We start from the raw sequence: 18,664 nt of genomic DNA, 5'->3' as shown, positions 1-18,664 counted from the left end.
ATTTAAACCAGGGTCAGCAAGCTTCTTTCAGAACCATTCAATCCCTGAGTTCCCATGTGTGCATTCTGTGAATAGCATCCTCACTGAGGGATACTGGTTTCTGTTTTGGTTTACTTGCAAGGGAGACTCTGGGGTGGTGTAGGGAAAGCAACACCCTTTCATGTGGCTGGCTCTCAAACCTGGATACTTCTGCGAAAGAGATACTTAACTTCCCAGTTCTCAGTTGAGTGGAAGGGTTCACACGCCAAGTCTCAGAGGCTCACTTCTTATTTTAAAACCAACAGGCTAACAGCCCAGGAAGTGTATAGTCAGCTCCAAAAATACACTAAAGACATCTGGAATGGCCAAGTGTGTAATTTAACTTGTAGCTGGTACAGGAACCAGTTCTGCTTGCTGTGCTCAGGAGGAGCAAAAGAGGCTTTTTCTATAGTGCTCAGTTATCCCATTTGCCTGGTGATGCAAACAGCATCCCATTTCTGGTCAAGGTCTACTTGAACTAAGGGAATAACTTGCAAGCCTCACCCTGAGCATATAGCTGTCCCATAATTTTGGTTCTTCATACTCCGCAGAGAGTTTCCTTCTTGGTAACAATAAGGAATTTTAGTAGGATTAAGAACAAAACCCCAAAGAAACTGTCTCAGATTCTTGATCCTGTTTCCAGGCAAATAGGCAAGCTTCACCTGGTGTCCCATGAGTCAGTGCGTGGAGTCTTCCTCCTGCCCACACCCAGAGATGCAGATTCTTCACAGTGGTCTCCAGGACGCTGAACAAATTGGCTTTGAGTGATAGATCTTCTCAAGTTTACATTAACCATCCTGAATCTCCAGCTGAATCTCAGTTAAGATTTAACAGGTCAAGTCTCCCCAAGCAGGTCAGGTTTCCCCCATGCAGAGAGGCCTCCAATGACATCCAAGTACTACAAAAGCCCATGTGAGAGATTAAAGTGCATTTATGAGCTTACCAATGTTCAAGTCAATGATTCAGGTGGAATACTGGAATGTTCTTCCAATCTGATATTCATTACTGCATGGAGATTTACCCTGTATCTCCTTCATGTTTGAGGAAGACTGTGTGTTCCGGGCTGTTACTCCAATTGCCAGGTTCTGTATGCAGTCACCAAGACTCCTTAAGAGCTATTTTCCTTTAAGGATATGCTTCACCTGCACATACGGTCACTGCTGGAAGTCAGTAGAGTGCCTCAAGACCTGGACATCAAATCATGAAGGTGTTATCTCACACTTGTCAGACACAGTGCAGACATGTGCCTGCCAGTGTTACCTGCTCCTAAATCATGAAAGAGCAACAACTTATCTACTCTTTTATCCAAATATCAAACCAGTCTTGGATTCTTAAGCAAACATGTGGCAGCTGTATTAATATAGGAGCAAAGTGAAGCTAGGCCTGCAGCACAAGTGCACTCAGCCTTACCCTCCAGCCACCAGGAAATATTCTTGCATTAAAGCCCATCCACCAGCATGCTTACCAGAAAGAGTGTGTGCACGCAATGGGAGAGAGGAAAAGATCAGCAGGAGGCAGTTCTGTGAACAGAACTAAAATAACTTTCAAAGCAACAGGCTAAGGCTTTCCAGCACGTGTCTGCATTGCAGGGAGGAAGACGAGATACTGATTCAAGCAAGGTCTGGGAAATACTTGACATTATCATCAAGCTGAAGTTTGACTACATTGCCAATATAACTGCAGTTCAGCTTCATTTGAAATAGTGATGTCCCACTGCATGTGAAACTTTCAGATGAAGTCACGAAGTATCAAGATACAAAGAGATGGACTGGCCAATGAAAATAGTAAAGAGAAGCCAGCCAGTAAAACAGAGCTCCAAGAGAGATCATCTCATCCCCTGCGTCTTCCAGAACTGCTTCAGTTAATCCAGCCATGAGCCAACATCTTTCTACCACAAAAATAATTAAAGTCTTTGTCAAGAATGTTGGAAAGTCTGATGTCCCAGCCTGAGGGATGGATGGGAAGAGCCTACATACACCCCTCTGTCAAGCCACCCCCTAAATCTGATTGTATTATGAAACTCCCAAGCAAGACAATTACTTCTATAGGTTTTGCTTAATCTGAAGATGGACAAGAAATTGATTTGTGGGGAAACTGAACTCTTCCTAACACAAAACCCAAGAATAAGGAGTTATGTTGCTGGTCATAACTGAAACACGTCTGCTAATGATTACAGCTTCTATTTTATGCCAAAGTATTATTGGAACTGCTTATTTGCCGTGCAGCTTGGGGGGAAAAAAATTCTCTCTTCCATCCTTTATTAATCTTGTCCTCATCTGACACAACAAAAATGCACCATCAGTCTTTTGCTGACTTTGAAAAATAGGCCCAAAAGTCACCACAAGAGCCAAAGCCTTTGTGTAATTGATTTCTTGATTAACTAGAACAAAGGGCAGCAAACGTCAGTCACTGTGCATTAAGCTTAGTATTTTTGGAGCTTATTTAAAGCCATTTAAGTGACTTGCTTAAAACAAACTTTGCAATAATAAAAACCTATGAAATAATTGCCCCCTCCCCTTTTTCTTGAAGCAGTCACATCCCAAGGAATGTAGCCCTCAAGGTAACTACAGGACTCATTGGAAGGCCCCAGTAATATCCTTGTATCTTCTTGGCTCCAGGTAGTTTCTTGCAGCAGTGCTGAGCTGGTGACCTATTTGGCTGATATAGGAAACCCAATCATTAGAAAGTTTATGTATTCTAATACGAAAAGCAGATTTTCCTTGGAAACATTTTCTTGGGGCAGGTTTCAGGGTCCCAAAACTGGCACTGACTGCCTAAACAGGGGAGGTAATGAGTAAAGGCTCCAACCAGGGATTCTGTGTAAATTTTTTTCCTTTTCAGCTTGCCATCCTGGACTCCAAACAGGGTATGCAGTGGAAACAGAGAATTTAACTATCTGCCCGAGTACAGAGTCTCAGCACAGCAGGATTAGATGAGAAGTGAAAGAGGAGGGAACTGCTTGCAGGCAGCTGTAATTTCAGAATTGAAGTTCTCAGAGGCATGGTAAAGTTTACTATTCAAGAGTACCTGGCTGTGTTGTACACCAAACCTGTGTAGCATTGCTTGTGTCTTGGCTTCTCCACACCTACTGAGGTGCTCTGTTCCTCTGAGGCTAAATTGCTTTTATAGACAACTAAGTCTTCAAGTCCATGGTTTCAGTGGTCACATCCCACCCTCTCTCCAGCAGCCAGACTAACAGGGCAGTCTCAGAAGTCCTGGAACAGATTTCATGCCCACAGTGACCAAACACGAAGTCCAGACAGGCTTGTTCTCTCTCCTGCCTCTAGAGGTGGTCTTAAAGCTGTCAGTCCTTTGGATATGGGAAGTCAAAACAGCTGCAGATAAACAACTTTTGCAAGGGCTGACACAGACTTTTTCTTGTTTGAACTACATTTCTTGCGGCTTGGAGACAAGAAAAGTCTCCACACACGTTGACCTGGCAGCCACGTGGGACCTCTTTCAACCCTGCCTGTGTGAAGGCTTTGCCCTGGCAAGTGGGCTTGCAAGGGCACGGGAATTCCTCTCTATGGGTTTCCATTTCCATTTCTTGAGAGATTAGAGAACTATAGAACTAAAAGAGTAGTATTTTGTTCCACATCAAGCCAGGTGGAGGGAAGTTTAAAAGAGAAACTGTTTACTTCAGTAGGATGCTTAAAAGAAGCAGATGGGAAAAACCCAGCCCTGGAGATATATATTTAATGTACCTGGAGATATATTCACAGCAATAACCCTTACCCATAGCACAGAGAAATTTAGGGGTGGGGAGGAGATGTCCTACAGAGACATGACATGTAAGTTACTAAGCAGGGAGAGGAAAGCCATTTAGACATCACAAGATTACAACACATTCATTAATTCAAGCATTTTGTTTTATACAGCAACCTCCAACCTCAGCTGAAGTGTTGGTGTGGTGACGCTCAAGCCATAGGCAGGTCTAGAAACATCAGTCTCAAACAGCTTATTGTTTAAGACTATGTAGAGGGCAGCCTTGAACTGCAGCTTAGAGACAACTACTTCAGAAATGTTGTGGCATACTTCCTTTCAGGGCAGAGTAAATGTAAGTTAAAGCCTTGAAACTCAAATGAGGGCTTCAGCCATACCAAAACCCTTTGCTGAAAGCAGAACAGCCAGAAAAAGAACGCAGTGAGCACCTCCTTACCCTTGCAGAGGCACACATTCAAAAATGCAATCAGATTAGGAAAAAAAAGGGGTCAGAAAATAGTTTTCAGAGCAGAATCACCAGAGAGGTCAGGGTAGGCTGTCAAGGGCTGCCTCCAGCCTAGTACAGCTGCTAAAGCCATTAGGCAGTGTCACCCCACCCCCGGGGTCCCAGGGGCAAGAGCAGAGGAAGGAGGGCTCCTCATCTCCTGCTGACCAAACTGTTTCTGGTGAGTGTAAATTCCCTCCATCCATTCAACATTTGCAAACAAACCACTTGGAAGAGGGAGTGCCTGTTCACAGGGTTGGTCAGCACTACATTCCCAGAAAGGAGCTGATCTCCTGTGAGAACTTGGCTAGAGCAAGTCATCACATCCAGTTTTATCTCTCTGCTCTAAGCTGGAGGTCCAGCACAGAACCTGGATTAGTCTAAATGTTCCAGTCCATCCTATCACTGGCTAGTTTAAAACAAGGCATCCAGGTTCCCTTCACAGATGCCATCTTCCAGACAGCTAAAGTTCAAAATATAAAACCCCACACCTTTGCAACCAAACACACCAACAGGATGCTTTGCTTATATTGTTGCATATCACAATCTCCAAATAGCCTGAAGACACTGCTGCAATGAGACAACCAAGAGCCACTGAGCATCCTTACCCTCAATACAGATGTCTTAAACTCTCTCTGCAGAGAGAAACACCTCTCCAGCTTGAGCTGCAGGCATTTGAAGCAGAAAAGCATCTCCGCTTTGCCAGCATTGTCTCTGTTTGGAGGGAAACTTTACAAACTCTGTTTTTTAGGACATTAAAAACTTTCCAATAACCCCTAGCCAAAAATTCGTGATCACCCACCCTGCCTCCTCAGATGGCCTGTGTTTGTCTGCCTTAGTATGTACACTGGGCAGAAAACTGGCAGGACAGGAACTGATTCATAAGTGGATCAAGTATCCTCTGCTACAGGGCTGGTGACAGGCCCAGAAAGGAAGGACACATGTCAACGCAGCACTGCATTCAGGACACTGGAGTCTACAGACCTCTGATTTTGAAGTAGGGGTTTGGGGTGGTCTTCCCTTGAACTCAGCTCTGCTTGTTAGAGACTTATGAACATTAGTGCATATAGGAATAGTTACACGAGCTATCCCAGTTATTTAATGATGATCACTCACCTAAACTGTCCACTGGGATGAAGCCACCAGTGCTAGAGAAAAGGTGTTCAACCTATGTGTTTGGTTTTCCTCCTCAAATTCCAGGGACAGCTCAAGGACTGATGAAGAGAAGGGGCTACTGATATTTACTTCTTATATCACACCCATGGTCTCTTAAAGTTTAAAATTCACATACATGGCCATGCTGGAAAGAAATGAAAATGCAGAGAACTGAAGTTGCTTTTGAAGAGCAAACAGCAAGGCACGGCTGGACGTACAAACATAAATCGAGTCCTGCATCCCATGTGATGGACCACATTCTCCTCAAATGCTTTGTAGGGAAAAGAGGTTTCCAGGGAAAGCCAGCATGCACAATTGCACTTGAAATAAAGTATGATGTTTGTAATTAGGTGTACTGTGTCTGCCAACAGATCTGATCAGTGGATGCAAAGATATTGACAAGTCATAAGCAAAGATGGTAACTGCATTTGCAATTTGGTGTACAGCTATATCCACATTTGAAGCCTAGGAAACTGCTAGTGTGTCACTTTTCTGTTAGAATGAACAGAAGTGTACTACTGGGTTTTAGCCAGCGTTTGCAAGACTTTACTGTTACTTTAACTTAACTAGTATTTCAGTAGAACAGAACCAAGCCTTTGCTAGACCATAGTGCCTACTGTAACTTAGAAGGGCACACAGAAAGGTTGTGGGCAGAAGAGTGCTCACAGTGTTGTTTAGCAGTTTTGATTATTTTAATTGAGATTTCTTTTGCAGACAGGAGTGGAATACTTAATGTGCATTTTAGAGATGCGGTTTAGTGTGGGAGGTGAGTGGCAGTGCAAGGTTTATGGTTGGACTTGATGATCTTAAAGGTCTTCTCCAACCTAAATGGAGATAATACTAATGCTCAGAGGCATTTGCTAGCAGTGCACGTAATGCCATGCTCCTCTCATGTACAAAGTGGGGGACCACAAAGACTCATCCTAGAGAAAGCAGTACAGCAGCAGAAAGCAGATGTAAGACAGGAACAGTGTTCTTTACAGAATTTAAAAACAAAACCCCCAACAACACTAAACAAAAGAGACCAATCATCAATTCAACTTGTAAAAACAAGCATGGCAGGGGGGCTATAGGCATGAAAGACTGATCCATGATTTGCAACAAACCCATGTGTCTCTATTTCTACCTGGAACACTTTAAGGGTGCATCTTTAGCCAAGATGCAGTAGTTAACCACAAAGGTAACCTTGGCCCAATTTGGTACCAAGTAAAACCACTCACTCAACCCTGGAAAGCAACACCTTCAAATAAGGATTCTGTGTTCTCCATGAAGAGGCAGAGGCCTAACACAGAAAGCTCTCAATCTAAGAAGAGGGAGTTTGCTGTAGGGAAGCCAGTGCATCCCCAGGAGTCAAAGTTTTAAGAAAGTTGTGGCTTGCTTATGTCCCTCTCCTAGATCATGACTGCAGTCAGTGAACAGCACAAGTAAAACCAAATGGTGTAGCAGAGCATACCACCAGGGACATGCTAGTCTCCTGATACTGCTTGGACAGCCAGCAAGCCCCATGGCCCCTAAGCCAGGGCACCCTGATGAGCAGAGACCTCCTGTGATACTTCAGTACCATGATCCACATCCCCACATCCCAGCTAAGAAGCAAAGAGCAGCCTCCCTTGCCAGAGATCCTTTTAGATCCCGATAAAGTTGCACTAGCCATAATAGCTTTGTTTTACGTATTCCATGTAATATAATATTGGAAATTGGTCTGCAGTTATGCAATTGCAAAGGAAATGGCTATGGTCCTGCTCAGCCTGGCTGAAAAGCCATTCCAGTGTTTCCACCACAGACATGGCTCTCAGGGGCTGCAATGGAAGAGCACCCGTCCTGCCTGTGAGCAGAGCAGCAGCGGAGGCAGAGGTGCTTGGGACTATGCTTATACTTCACCATCTGTCAGGTTTTCCATTGCAAACACTGCCGCCACAGTTTATAGCTTGACCATTTCCAGCCATATCCACACAAAACTTGGCAGAGAGGGAGCTGCTCTGGCCCAATCCCTCCCCCTTCTACCTTAAAGAAATCTGTGTCAGATTCCTGCTTTAAAGACTCAACATTTCTTTTCTGCAGCAGAAATACATTTTTAAGTCATTCCACAAGGCTTTTTTTTTTTTTTTTTTGTTAAGGTTTAAAAGAAGCCTGTGTACTTGACAGACAAGATTTGTCAACTAAACTTGTCAAAAACAATGTCAACTACTCACATTGTTATAGTGAAACAGCTCAGAAATGCTTAGGTAATGTTGGACAATGCAGGTTGGTTACACAGTGCCTTTAAACAAATCACAAGTCACTTCTAGCAAGGAAAACAAGCTCTGTAACTACAACCTGTTCCCAGATACCACCTGTAGAGAATGTAAACCTCTGGTTTTCTCCTGATGTATTTCTGACCATTGCTACATGCAGATTTTCCTCATCAGCTACAGAGGAGAGAAATATCCATCAGATACAGCAGACACACTGTGGGTCCTCTGCTCATGGAGTCAGAATTAAGGTCTGAAGGACAATTTTTGTCGAGCCAAGACAGGCATTCACTGCAAAACCCAAGTACCAAAGTCTGAGAACTAGTACATTACTAAATAATTTGTTCTTTAGTACGGAAACCCTACAGATTTCTTTCAGTCTAGCAATGTTTGCTTCCTGGCAATTGCAGCAAGCCAGGTTACAGTGACCCATGGGCTTCGTAACAAAGATGAAGGTTTTCAGAAGTTATTCACCACACATGCTACAATGACCTTGCTTTTAAGTCATAAAACTGAGCAGAAGTTTCAGCTTCCACTGATGTCCAAGTCGTTAATTTTATTGGCACAATAACGAAGATAACCTTATCCAACTCTTTAGTTAAAGAAAACTAAGTATGAGACAAGGCCTCACCAAGTGGGCTTGCACATGTCTGCCTAAGAGACACCTTAAATACCATCTCTTATATAGGAAAAGTAACTGAATAAATACTGTACCGTAAATGCAACACACTTAAGTTAACATAGCTTGAAGATAGCCAAGTAAGACTTCAATAAATCACACACCAAATTCCCTCCCCCTGCCCTATACACTGGCTTTGAAAGCAGAGCCTACTTCCTTTCAGGGGGTTACACAATTTGGAGGCAACCATCAGAGGAGATGGCAAATCTAGCTCAGGCCTTAGAATTGTTCAGAAGAAAACATCCAGCAGGACATGAAACAGGCACCATTGTTCTGAAACTAGTTTTGAGCTTCCCATGTGAAAAGCATAGGGCCATTTGATGAGTAAGGGCCTACAAAGCCATGCAACAGAACCAAGTGCAGGTTTTCCCCACTCCAGGAAAAAAAAGAACTTTTTAAGTGTCCCTAGGCATTACCAAGCAACCCTATTCAGGCAAGATTTTAAAACCAAGCTGTCATTTGTGCCTTTTCAAATCCAACTTCCTCAAAGTACAGGTATAAACCCCAGACCAGACATATGATATGCTGTATGCATGTTTACACACAAGGAAGTTTCAGATATTGGTCTAGCAGCACATCCAGTACATACTGTCCAGTCTGATGGGACTTCTCAGCCATGCAGCTAACAAGCTATGTGGCCATACTTCCTTCCTTTCACTAAGGAAACTTCCTGCTGCAGGTGAAATACGTAACACCTTACATCGCCTTTGTCTGTCTGGATCAGCAGAAGAATGAGCTTAATTTATACAATCACAGCTACAGTTTCGCAACACTTGCCAACATAAACATACAGTCAGATGAATTACTACATGTGTGCATAGTCCAATAATCTATTTTCTTGAAAAGGATATCCCCATTTTCTTAGAAGTTATAACCACATTTTCTAGGCTTGCTTGCCTACACTAGACAGGTACCCAAATTCAAACAATAACTCATGAGGTTTGAAAGTCGGCACTTGAGAAACTTGCTAGTTCTATTACATGCCCTTCAAAGGTTCAGCAATAGCTGAAGAGACAAGAAGTCAGAGTATTAAAGTCATTCCTGTGGTATCCCTAACCTAGGACAGAGCAAGAGTGTGTTTGGACTCCTGTTCTTGGAACAACTTAAACATGATTTCCCTGCCAGAACAGTTTAGACAAGCATCCCAGCAAATGATGCTCTCTCCATCACCAGTCTGTGACTTTGTTTGGGGTTTTTTAAATGTATCTATATCTTCATTTTATACATATACCCACACACATATATATATAAAAATGTATGTATATAGGCAAGATCATAGCATAGAGTTCAGGACTTCACATTTCCTTCCTTGTTTACATGGTCATTAAAAAAACCTGGCTGCTAAGAATCAGAATATGGCCTTAAAAACTGTAATCCAAGTTGAAGGATGCTTCCTTAGAAGAGTCACATTTCTGGATCCACTAAATTGAAACCCTGACACTCTCCATTTATATCTCCACATACCATGTGGCTCAATACAATATGATGTGAACTATGCAAGGCAGAGAAGCCACATTAAAAGAAAACACAAAGGCACTGTAATTTGGAATTCAGACACTTCTTGCATTATTTAACAGCCCAATTCCCTTGGCTCCACAAGCCATTATCCAAGACAGGGACATCATGGGTATGAATACAAGTTGCCACAATAACCAGCCCTGTTCTGACAACAGTAATATCCACTATTGACAGTGAGGAGCCCTGAGGCTTGGAAGGGAGGATGCTTGTCCAGCAGCCCAGAAACAGCTTAAGAAGTTAAGACATTTTTCCCCCTTCAGTCATAACGGTTGTTTTAAAATGGGGCCGATGAACATTTTGGCCTCTACAAGTTTCACGAGTGATACAGTCAGTACCCAGGAAACAGGCATTTCTGTTCATCCTAGCCAGTGCATTTCCACACGCTATGCTTTTGGACACCACACTAAATCAGAGGCCAGCAAGCTGCCTGCATCACTTTGAGCCAAACAAGCATTAGGCTTTCATACAGCAGAGAAATCACCACTCCATTAAAAGGAGAAAAATACAATGTAAGGTTATCCGCAGTGATGACCAGACTCTGAGCTCTGGAAGCTGGATCTGATCAGGGTGACCTGGTTCCCTCAAGCTCTGGCATGCCCAGCTTGCTCCAGAGCCAGCAAGTTGTGAGAGCCCTGCACGTGGAGCTACCACAACATGAGCCTTTGCTAAAGCATCTCCAAATGCTGCAGCTCCTCTGGATGAGGACACACAAGTCATGAGTGCACTGGAAATGAGTCCTGGACAAATGCTTTGCATTAATATACAAGAAGCACTGAAGGGGAGGAGGAGGAGCTGCTGAAGACAGGCAGTTATTCAAACCAGCTGCTAACCCACTCCAACCACTCACACATACACAGCCTCCTGCATTTGTTCAGCCTGACTCAAAGCTACCAGGCATCCAAGAGTTAAAGTACACAAAAGACATCTATACGAACACTTGCCAAAAATCCCATTTTCCAAGTGCAAGCTGGTTGTTCCACGGATGGCAGAAGAAATTTCATCTCGCTTTTACACGACAGCCTCTGCCTCCTTGCAACAAAATTCCCCAATAACACTTCTGAAACTGTGCATGGCCACGTATATATCGACACACATTCTCTCCCCCCCCTACCGAGCTCTGGGCCACGGGCTAAGCTGTCAAGCCAAGTTTCATCCCAAGCAATTTTTAAACACTCATCCTATAAATCCTCCAAAAAGGGAGTTAGTAATGGAAATGCTGACACAGACTTGAAGAGACAGGAAGACAACTATATCAGCGTAGTATACATCAGCTTCATTAGCTGCAGATCCTTCTCTCCTTCACCTTCATTTTCCATTATCGTATCCTGGCTAATTAATGCACAAAACCTATGAAACATTCTTACAGTAGAAGGCAACATTTGGCCCCCAGCCCAAAACAACATTGAGAAACTTCAACGTCCTCAGCCAGACATAGTAACCGAACCAGATGGAGCTAACGTACAGCCACAAGTAGTGATGAGGAAACCAAAAGAAGAGGAACACATGCAAAAAAACCAGACCATTGGATGAGTGAAAAGCAGCAAATGTGTCTTACCGCTTTCGTTTTTCTCTATGACATCCACGACTTCTCCAGCCTGGAGGCTGATCTCAGAGTTCTCCTGTTTCTCATAGTTGGACACCACCACATATTGCTCCAGGATCATGGGTTCAGAGCTAGCATCAGCACCTGGGGAAGGGAAAAAGCAAGCCGTAAGCCAGCTTCCAGCCATGGTTCCTTGAGAGCGACCTCCGTCCATCCGATTCACAACAGGCCAAGTTGTCACCAGAGCCAAGCGAATCAGCAAACAACCCTGGCTCACAGCATATCCCCAAATGGCTGGCCATATAGAAACAGCCTCCTCTGGCCCACAACCCAGCAGCGCAGAGGGACATTGGAGAGAAGAACAAGAAAAAAAGGGGAGGGGAAGAAAAAAAAACAACGAAAAAGAGCCAAAAACCAGTGAATTAGCTGCAAAGTTTCACGATGGATTCTGAAAATAAACCTCTTCCCAACATGGTTTCCATGCTCCCATTCAGAGAGAAAAGTTCTGGGCTGAAGCAGCATAAATCCACAGCTGAGCCATCCCCCAAGTAAACCCAAAGAACAAACAGCTCTCCCCTTGGCGGCTCAGCTCCTTCTCCACTCTAAAGGCTTGAGCTGCAAGTCAAGAGGGGGCTGTAGATGCCAATCATATTCGTCTGCACTGCAGCCCTTAAATAGAAACACATGAGCAGGACTGAAAGAGAGGGAGGTGGGGTGGAGGGAGAGAGGGGAGGGCGGGGAAGAGTGTTTACTTGAAACAGTAGAAGAAAAAAAAAAGAGAGTTATAGCTCCAGATCCTTGCTCAAACACAGCCACCCCCTGCCTGCCCCCCGCCAGCTCCGCAGTTCCGCATTCCCATGGCAGAGCCGCCCTGAGCGGGACAGGGGCACAGCACGCTCCGGCTTCCCCCTCTCCATCGCTCTTTTTTGGAGCCCTTGGAGCCAGCCTCTCCAGTTGTTTGGTTTCTCTTTGTATGAAAGGCTTTCGAGTGTCAGAGCCATTTATGAATGAGAATGGGCTCTCACACAAACGGGCGAAAAAAGGTCCAAAATAATCATTCTGCCTTTCCCTACACTCCTGGAATTTCTTCTTGGGTTTGTTTTCGATTTCTGACTTTTCCATCCCCAAACTGAAATCATGCATTTCGGGATGGAGCTGCAAGGCAGGCACACCACCATGCCAGACGAGGAGAGAGACCTCCTTGCACTGCTGCTCGCTGTATGAGCTAGCATCTCAGCTCTCTGGTGCAACATAAACAGTGCAGATAGCGGCCTCTGCACTCCCAAGCCCAGACACAGACCCACTGTGCTCTGCCTGGAAACTGCCTTGAGAAGTCATGAAAACCTTTAAGACATCAGTTTCTTAAGTTGCCTTCATTTATACACTCTTCAAAGTGTCAGACCAGAGCAAAAAGCACCGACAACTTCTAAGAGCCAATATGCCTTAATGCAAAATTATTTTACAGGTTTCCTGAATTACAGCAACGGGTATTAAGGCAGAGTAGTTTGGGCCAACAGCATTATTCTACATTTTAAAGAGGAGTCATCTCCTCTAGAAGTTTGTGTTTAAGAGATTTCTATAGATAGTTGATCCACAGCCAGCAGTGGGAATAGGGGGAGAAGACCATGAACTGACAACATGGAAATTTATAATGAAAATTTTCACCATAGCTGTTCATTCCAAGTAAGCATCGTATTTCTGTTCATGATGAATCAACTTGACTTGTGTGTTCTGGTTTAAGCCAGTGCTAACTAGGTTACCCAGAGTGTAATGCGATGCTTTTCCCTGTTTCACACTGCTTCCTACACAATTCCGTCTCCAGTCCACAATGGAGCAGCATTATCATCTTCTTTCAGCCTATTTACGCAATTAACACCTACAACCTCAACTTCATTCTAGTCTTAATATAAATACTAGTTCCCTAATCAGAAACAAAAAACCACCATGGCCTTATGCTTATGCAGAAAATTCATTGTGTGGAAAGGCAAACAAGAGCAGGGGAAATGAAGGAAGCTACTTGCTAAATAGACACCCCAAATGTCTTCCTTCCTCTAATCTCCTAGATAATTTTCATGGGAATAAGGAAAAAAACCCCAAAGCACAACGTTGGCTTTGTAGCAGGAGCAGTGAGTGCTCACGTGATGCACATGTCGCTGCTGGGAACAAGGACAGGACCAAGCTTTAGTGCAGGCTGGCAAACACCCTGCCATCAGCCACCAAAGCTGAGCCAGGGACCATGTGCCAGGGAAGCACCCTTGCCAGGAAACCTGGAGAAGCAGCACTTCCAACCCACCTCCGCAACTCTGGCTCCATAAAAAGTGGGTTTACAACAGTCTGGCAAGATAGGTTATAGCTGTACTCATCCAAAACCCAGCAGAACTTTACAATGCCATTTACTCTGTCCTGCCTTGGATAAGGTACTCAATGCAGAAGAATTTCTTTGTCACTACAGTGGCTGGTGCAACATACACAATTAAGAGACTGTTTTAACAGAAGCTTGTGTAAGCGTTACAGGGTTCCTATTAAGGCAAAAAAATAGAAATACATTCCTTGGTCTAGGAAGTAATCAAAGTCAAACTTGTTCACTTATCACAGCAGATCACACTTAGAGAATATCCCTCTTCAGAGGGATGGGGTCCCTGTGGCTCCCGGCGTGATGCTTGCCCAGGATTAGCCACTGCAGAGTGGGGAAGACTTCAGTGACTGTAAAGGAGAAGAGAAAGGAGGAAGGGATGGAGGAAAAAAGACAGAGAAACAGCTCCTCCCAGTAATCAAAAGCCTTAAACATTTTCTGGGTAGCCTGGTTTAGGTTGTTCCTGTATTCCCTTCAGGAACAGTCAGTAGGGTAAAATACAACTGTCTTCAGCCTCCCAACCCCCACAAGCATCTTTAGATGAATCAGTCCTCAATGGCACTCAGGATGCCCACAACATTGCCAATGTGTTAGGTTAGGATGTGGGGTTTTTCCCCCCAAAGGGGATAAAATAGAACAAGACAGGCAACACCACAGAGAGCACAGTTATACCTGCTGCCATGGGTGCTTCCGCATCCCTGCCATTTAGTTCAGGTCTAATTGTAACACAGGACACAGCATTGCACTGAAGAGTAACAGGCTGCTCAGTGTGAGGCATGACAGAGAAGAGTGATGCAGAGTGGCACAAGTTCCCCAGCAAGCTCACATGCACACTGCAATGACCCTGACATTGCAACCCCTCTTTCAAAAAGCCTCTTCAGCCCAGGAAGGAGAAACAGAGAACAGGGGATAGGGTCAGGCTGATGTGCCAGGTAAAGTTCCCCTTCCTATCCCCCAAAAAAGCAGAATTAGTGTTTTGGTTTAGCTCCAACTTGCAAGCCCTCCCCAGAGCAGAGCACACGACAGATTGCTGCTGAAATAAGAGTTTGCTTGCCTCTCCATTTCTTTTTGCCTCGAATCCGTTTCCTGGTTAAAGTCTTGAGGATACCCCTCCTCCTCTCCATAGGGCTCCACTTTACAATCCTCCTCCTCACCTCAGCGGTTCCCTTCCCAGGGCTGGGCAGGAATGTCATCGGAGCTTGTCCATGCCCCTCACAGCTGGCACTGTTAAGTGACACAGTTGCACCCTGTCCTCCTCACCAGGCAGTGAGGAGGGAGCATCATTCCTCCCGCTGTACTCGGAGACCAGCAACTACTGTGAAAGCCTCCTAAATAAGAGCGCAGAGCGCCCGTTCCAAGCAACGTCTTCCTCCTCCTCCTCCTATGTTGCAACAGCTAAGACCTATGATGGTTTTGCAATAGCCAAAAATTAAAACCACCAACTGGACTCCAAAAATAAAATCATCTGGATATGGAAATCTGAGACTCCTGATCTTTGCCAGAGTACTCTGTTGTTATCAGGCTATAAACATGTCTGCTCTTTTAATCCATACAGCACACAGGCTTTTATATTGCCCTTTTATGATTATCAATCGAGTGTTTACAGATTCAGACTAAATGAATTAGTGCTGGGCTGGTCAGTGGAAGCTTTGCAGAAGCAGCCAAAACCACAGAAACGGCCAGTGAACGCCATGAGGATGACTCATGGCTGAACAACCAACTGGCAGGTAGTCCAGCCCCGCCGACCTGGGCACAATGGCTGAGGACACGTGCAAGGTCTGCACACAGGGCTGTCTGGCAGAAGGCATCCCCCGGTGTCACTGCTTTCCATACAATAAAGTCGGCACTTTGCACTTTTCTGCGCATAGGGAGGAGTAACTGTGGTAGCTTGGCTCTATAGCTGTGGTTTCTTGTTAAAGCCAATTCTTGAAGGGTAAGCCTTTACTTATCTCTGGAAAACTCCTTTTGTGGAAGGAAGAAAATACCCAGAATAGCAGCAGCAAGCCTACTTAAAATCCTCAAGTCAGTCTATCCCCTCACAACTATCATATGCCCAGCTCTAAACACAGGGATTTTCTTCCCCTTAAGACATTACCCCTTTTCTTTCTTATCAGAAGGATCATGTCACTGCGCTAAATAAACATATTACAACTGCATACTTTGAGCCTTCAACCAGTGATCTATCCCCAAGTACTTTAAGACAGAGAGCTTAGGTTTGCCTAAAAACTGGGTTAAGTGTCTACTGCACACAAGATAAAGAACAGGCTTTACCACATAAAGCACACGAGATTACACAAGAACTCACATTCTTACATGGGTCTGTGAAAAGCAGTTCCTAAAATAACCAGTTCCTAGAGTAAGCAGTGGGATGAGACTGATGAAACCTCCTACAAATCTCCTTGGGAACAATATGGATTTAGATCAAAACAATGTTTCTAAGCCCAAGATCTCTCTTCTATTCAATGGGGGCTTTTTGTCTCCTATTTTTGTTTATTCATTGTTCTTAATGTGCCCTAAACAATCAAGCCTTTGATTCATCTCCTGGTTAGCCCTGCACCACAGCCTGTCACTCTTCAGCCCCTTTCCCATCTCCCAAAATGCGAAGTGTAATTGCATTTCAGTTATTCTTCGTGGTAAAAGGCAACTCGCATCTTGTGGCAGCAGGAAAGGCGATTCTAAACTAAAGGAGTAAGTCCAGTCCAGTCTCCAGGTCTTAGCAATAAAACAGCACTGGCAAAAATCCCTTTGCTTCATGACTGATGATATACATATTGGATAAGCCTACCAAATTGGTTAATACAGTATCATTTCTGCAGCTCTTTCCTGAGCTCAGCCAGGTAGCTCTTTTGTGAAGAGCAAAGCAATTCTGTTATGTTTTCAGAAAAAGAGTTTCGAAGCAGGTGACACCCCGCAGTTAGGCCAAGATGGGACTAAAAGCAGAAAGGCATTTGTCAGTTTGAATCCGACAGCTTTAGTAATTCAGAACACTCAAAGCCAGAGAAGTTTGGCCTTAAACCTTGTCCGAATCCAAAAGAATGCCTGAGAATAAAACAAGCTTGAGCTCCAAGCACGCAGAGATGGCCAGGTCACATGCAAACTCTCTCACATAAGGTTAGCAGCCATGGTTAATGTAGAAGAAGTTTCTCCATAACTGAGCATCTACACATACGCTTTCTCAACTCCACAGCACTCATGTGCTCTGCAAGACTTTCAGTACATAGGGCAGTAGCTTCCTTGCAGAGTATCCAAAAATCTTTCATGTTATCTTTCTGGCTACACATGCAGAAACCTGGCACAGATGGGAACTCCATGAGCTGCATTAAGTCCCTCCTGGTCCCCTGGATTGCCACTACAAGCCAACAGCATGAGTTGCCACCAAGAAGGGAATATGACCCAAAATCACAGAAGCAGAAAATTAACCTGATGCCTGGATTCACTCCCCAGCATAAGGCACACACATCATTTTCTAGGACTTCTAAGAAAGAAGACCTGGATAAGCTTTCAAGAGATGGGACAAATGGCATCTTTAGGGTAGACTGTGGCTTCCAGCACTGGAGTACGTGTCTGACACACAGCTGAAACCAGCAGCAAAACACAACCCCTGTGGGGGAGTGTGTCAGGAACGAGCTTGGCCCATGGTAAATGGCAGGCGCTCTCTCAAGTGAGTGCTCCAGTTCAGTTCTTCCTTCTTTGCAGTCCTCAGCAGCATTTCCAAATAAATCCTGACAAATGGATAAATTTAGTGCTGACCTTTGCCAAGGAGCTTGTCAGACCCAGGATTTTTTTAAATTTCATTTTTGATCTGCTGGGTTTTAAGACAGAGCCAAGAAAAATGAGAGGCAGGAGGGTGAAAAGAAAAAACGTAAAGTGGAGTCCTCTTTCCACTCCTTGGAAAGCTGGCTCTCTGAGCAGCGATTCCAACCAAGTAGGTTACAGGTAGCAACAGTTAAGAATACTTAAGTATTTTGCACACAAATCTGTTAAACTGCTTGGAGATTTTCACACAGCTGCTAGACACACTCTTCCACCAGGATGAAGTCACCTACATACGCTGGCATTTGCTCTAGTCCTGCTCAGCAGTCCAATGAATTCCTGTTACTCCACATGGCACAAAGCAGGCTAGCCAAGGAACTTAATGGTAATTGGAGTGCTCCAAATTAGTGCCCCACTACAGCACCTCTCAGGATCTGGCAGCATGGCACCTGTCTTTTTCCAAAGTAGGTTATTAAACCACTTTTAATCCTTAGCTAGAGTCTCCACTTCATGGAGCAGGTATATGCCCTCAAATGGAGCTCAGGAAAGATGGCTTCTCTTCTAGTCTCTGACCCCCAGCCTCGCATGCAGATATGTACTACGCAGGTAAAGATCATATTCAGATTCAGGTCTGCTCCATTAGCCTGCCACATCAGGATATAGCCCATGGCAGGTCTGGACTGAAGAGTAGCTGTGTTGGAAACTGGGGATTAATTTGGATGATAAGTAGAACAAAAGGCCATGTGAACTGGAGCAGCAGGGGGGGGCTAAGAAGCTGCCAGATGTACCAGAAGACCTCTGAGCAGGACTGCGTATCAACATTTACCTTCTTGAGCACCATGCAATGCAATGAATCACTTGCATTTGCCCCATCATCATGCACAGATTGTTTTTGAAGCCAAACTAGCAACATGCATTTAGCTAAAAGCAGTCAGCAGAAGGGTTCCCCCAGCCCGGTAATCTGAGGGCTTCCTGTCATTCTTCTCAAGTGACACCACCTCTTCTGTCTCCTCCTCACTTCTGCTCAGTCTCGTTCTCTTTCTCTGCCTGAACTCCCTGGTGACCTATCAACCACCAGGCTCCTGTGACTGAATACTTCACATATTTCTGCACTTTTATACCCTACTACCACCCTGAAATTAAACCTACTCTGCTAAGATCAGGCAGAACTTCCCCCCAGGCATATAATCAAATCTGTCAAGGACAG

At 44.5% G+C, this 18,664-nt stretch overlaps 1 protein-coding gene across 2 annotated transcripts in view; it reads right to left on the bottom strand.

The window, feature by feature from the left end:
• The window catches only part of SH3PXD2A (SH3 and PX domains 2A), a gene marked incomplete at both ends in the record, with an annotated part of 250,002 nt that overhangs the window by 49,027 nt on the left and 182,311 nt on the right, over positions 1-18,664 (bottom strand). For both annotated transcript variants that reach the window (XM_080621336.1, XM_080621337.1), the window contains one exon: positions 11,364-11,495. In XM_080621336.1, coding sequence (XP_080477462.1) covers positions 11,364-11,495 — 132 coding nt within the window. The remainder of the gene's footprint in view (positions 1-11,363; positions 11,496-18,664) is intronic.

This window comes from Psittacula echo, assembly GCF_963264785.1.
Source record: "Psittacula echo genome assembly, chromosome: 6".
NCBI lineage: Eukaryota > Metazoa > Chordata > Aves > Psittaciformes > Psittacidae > Psittacula > Psittacula echo.
This window is presented reverse-complemented; position numbering and strand designations above follow the sequence as displayed.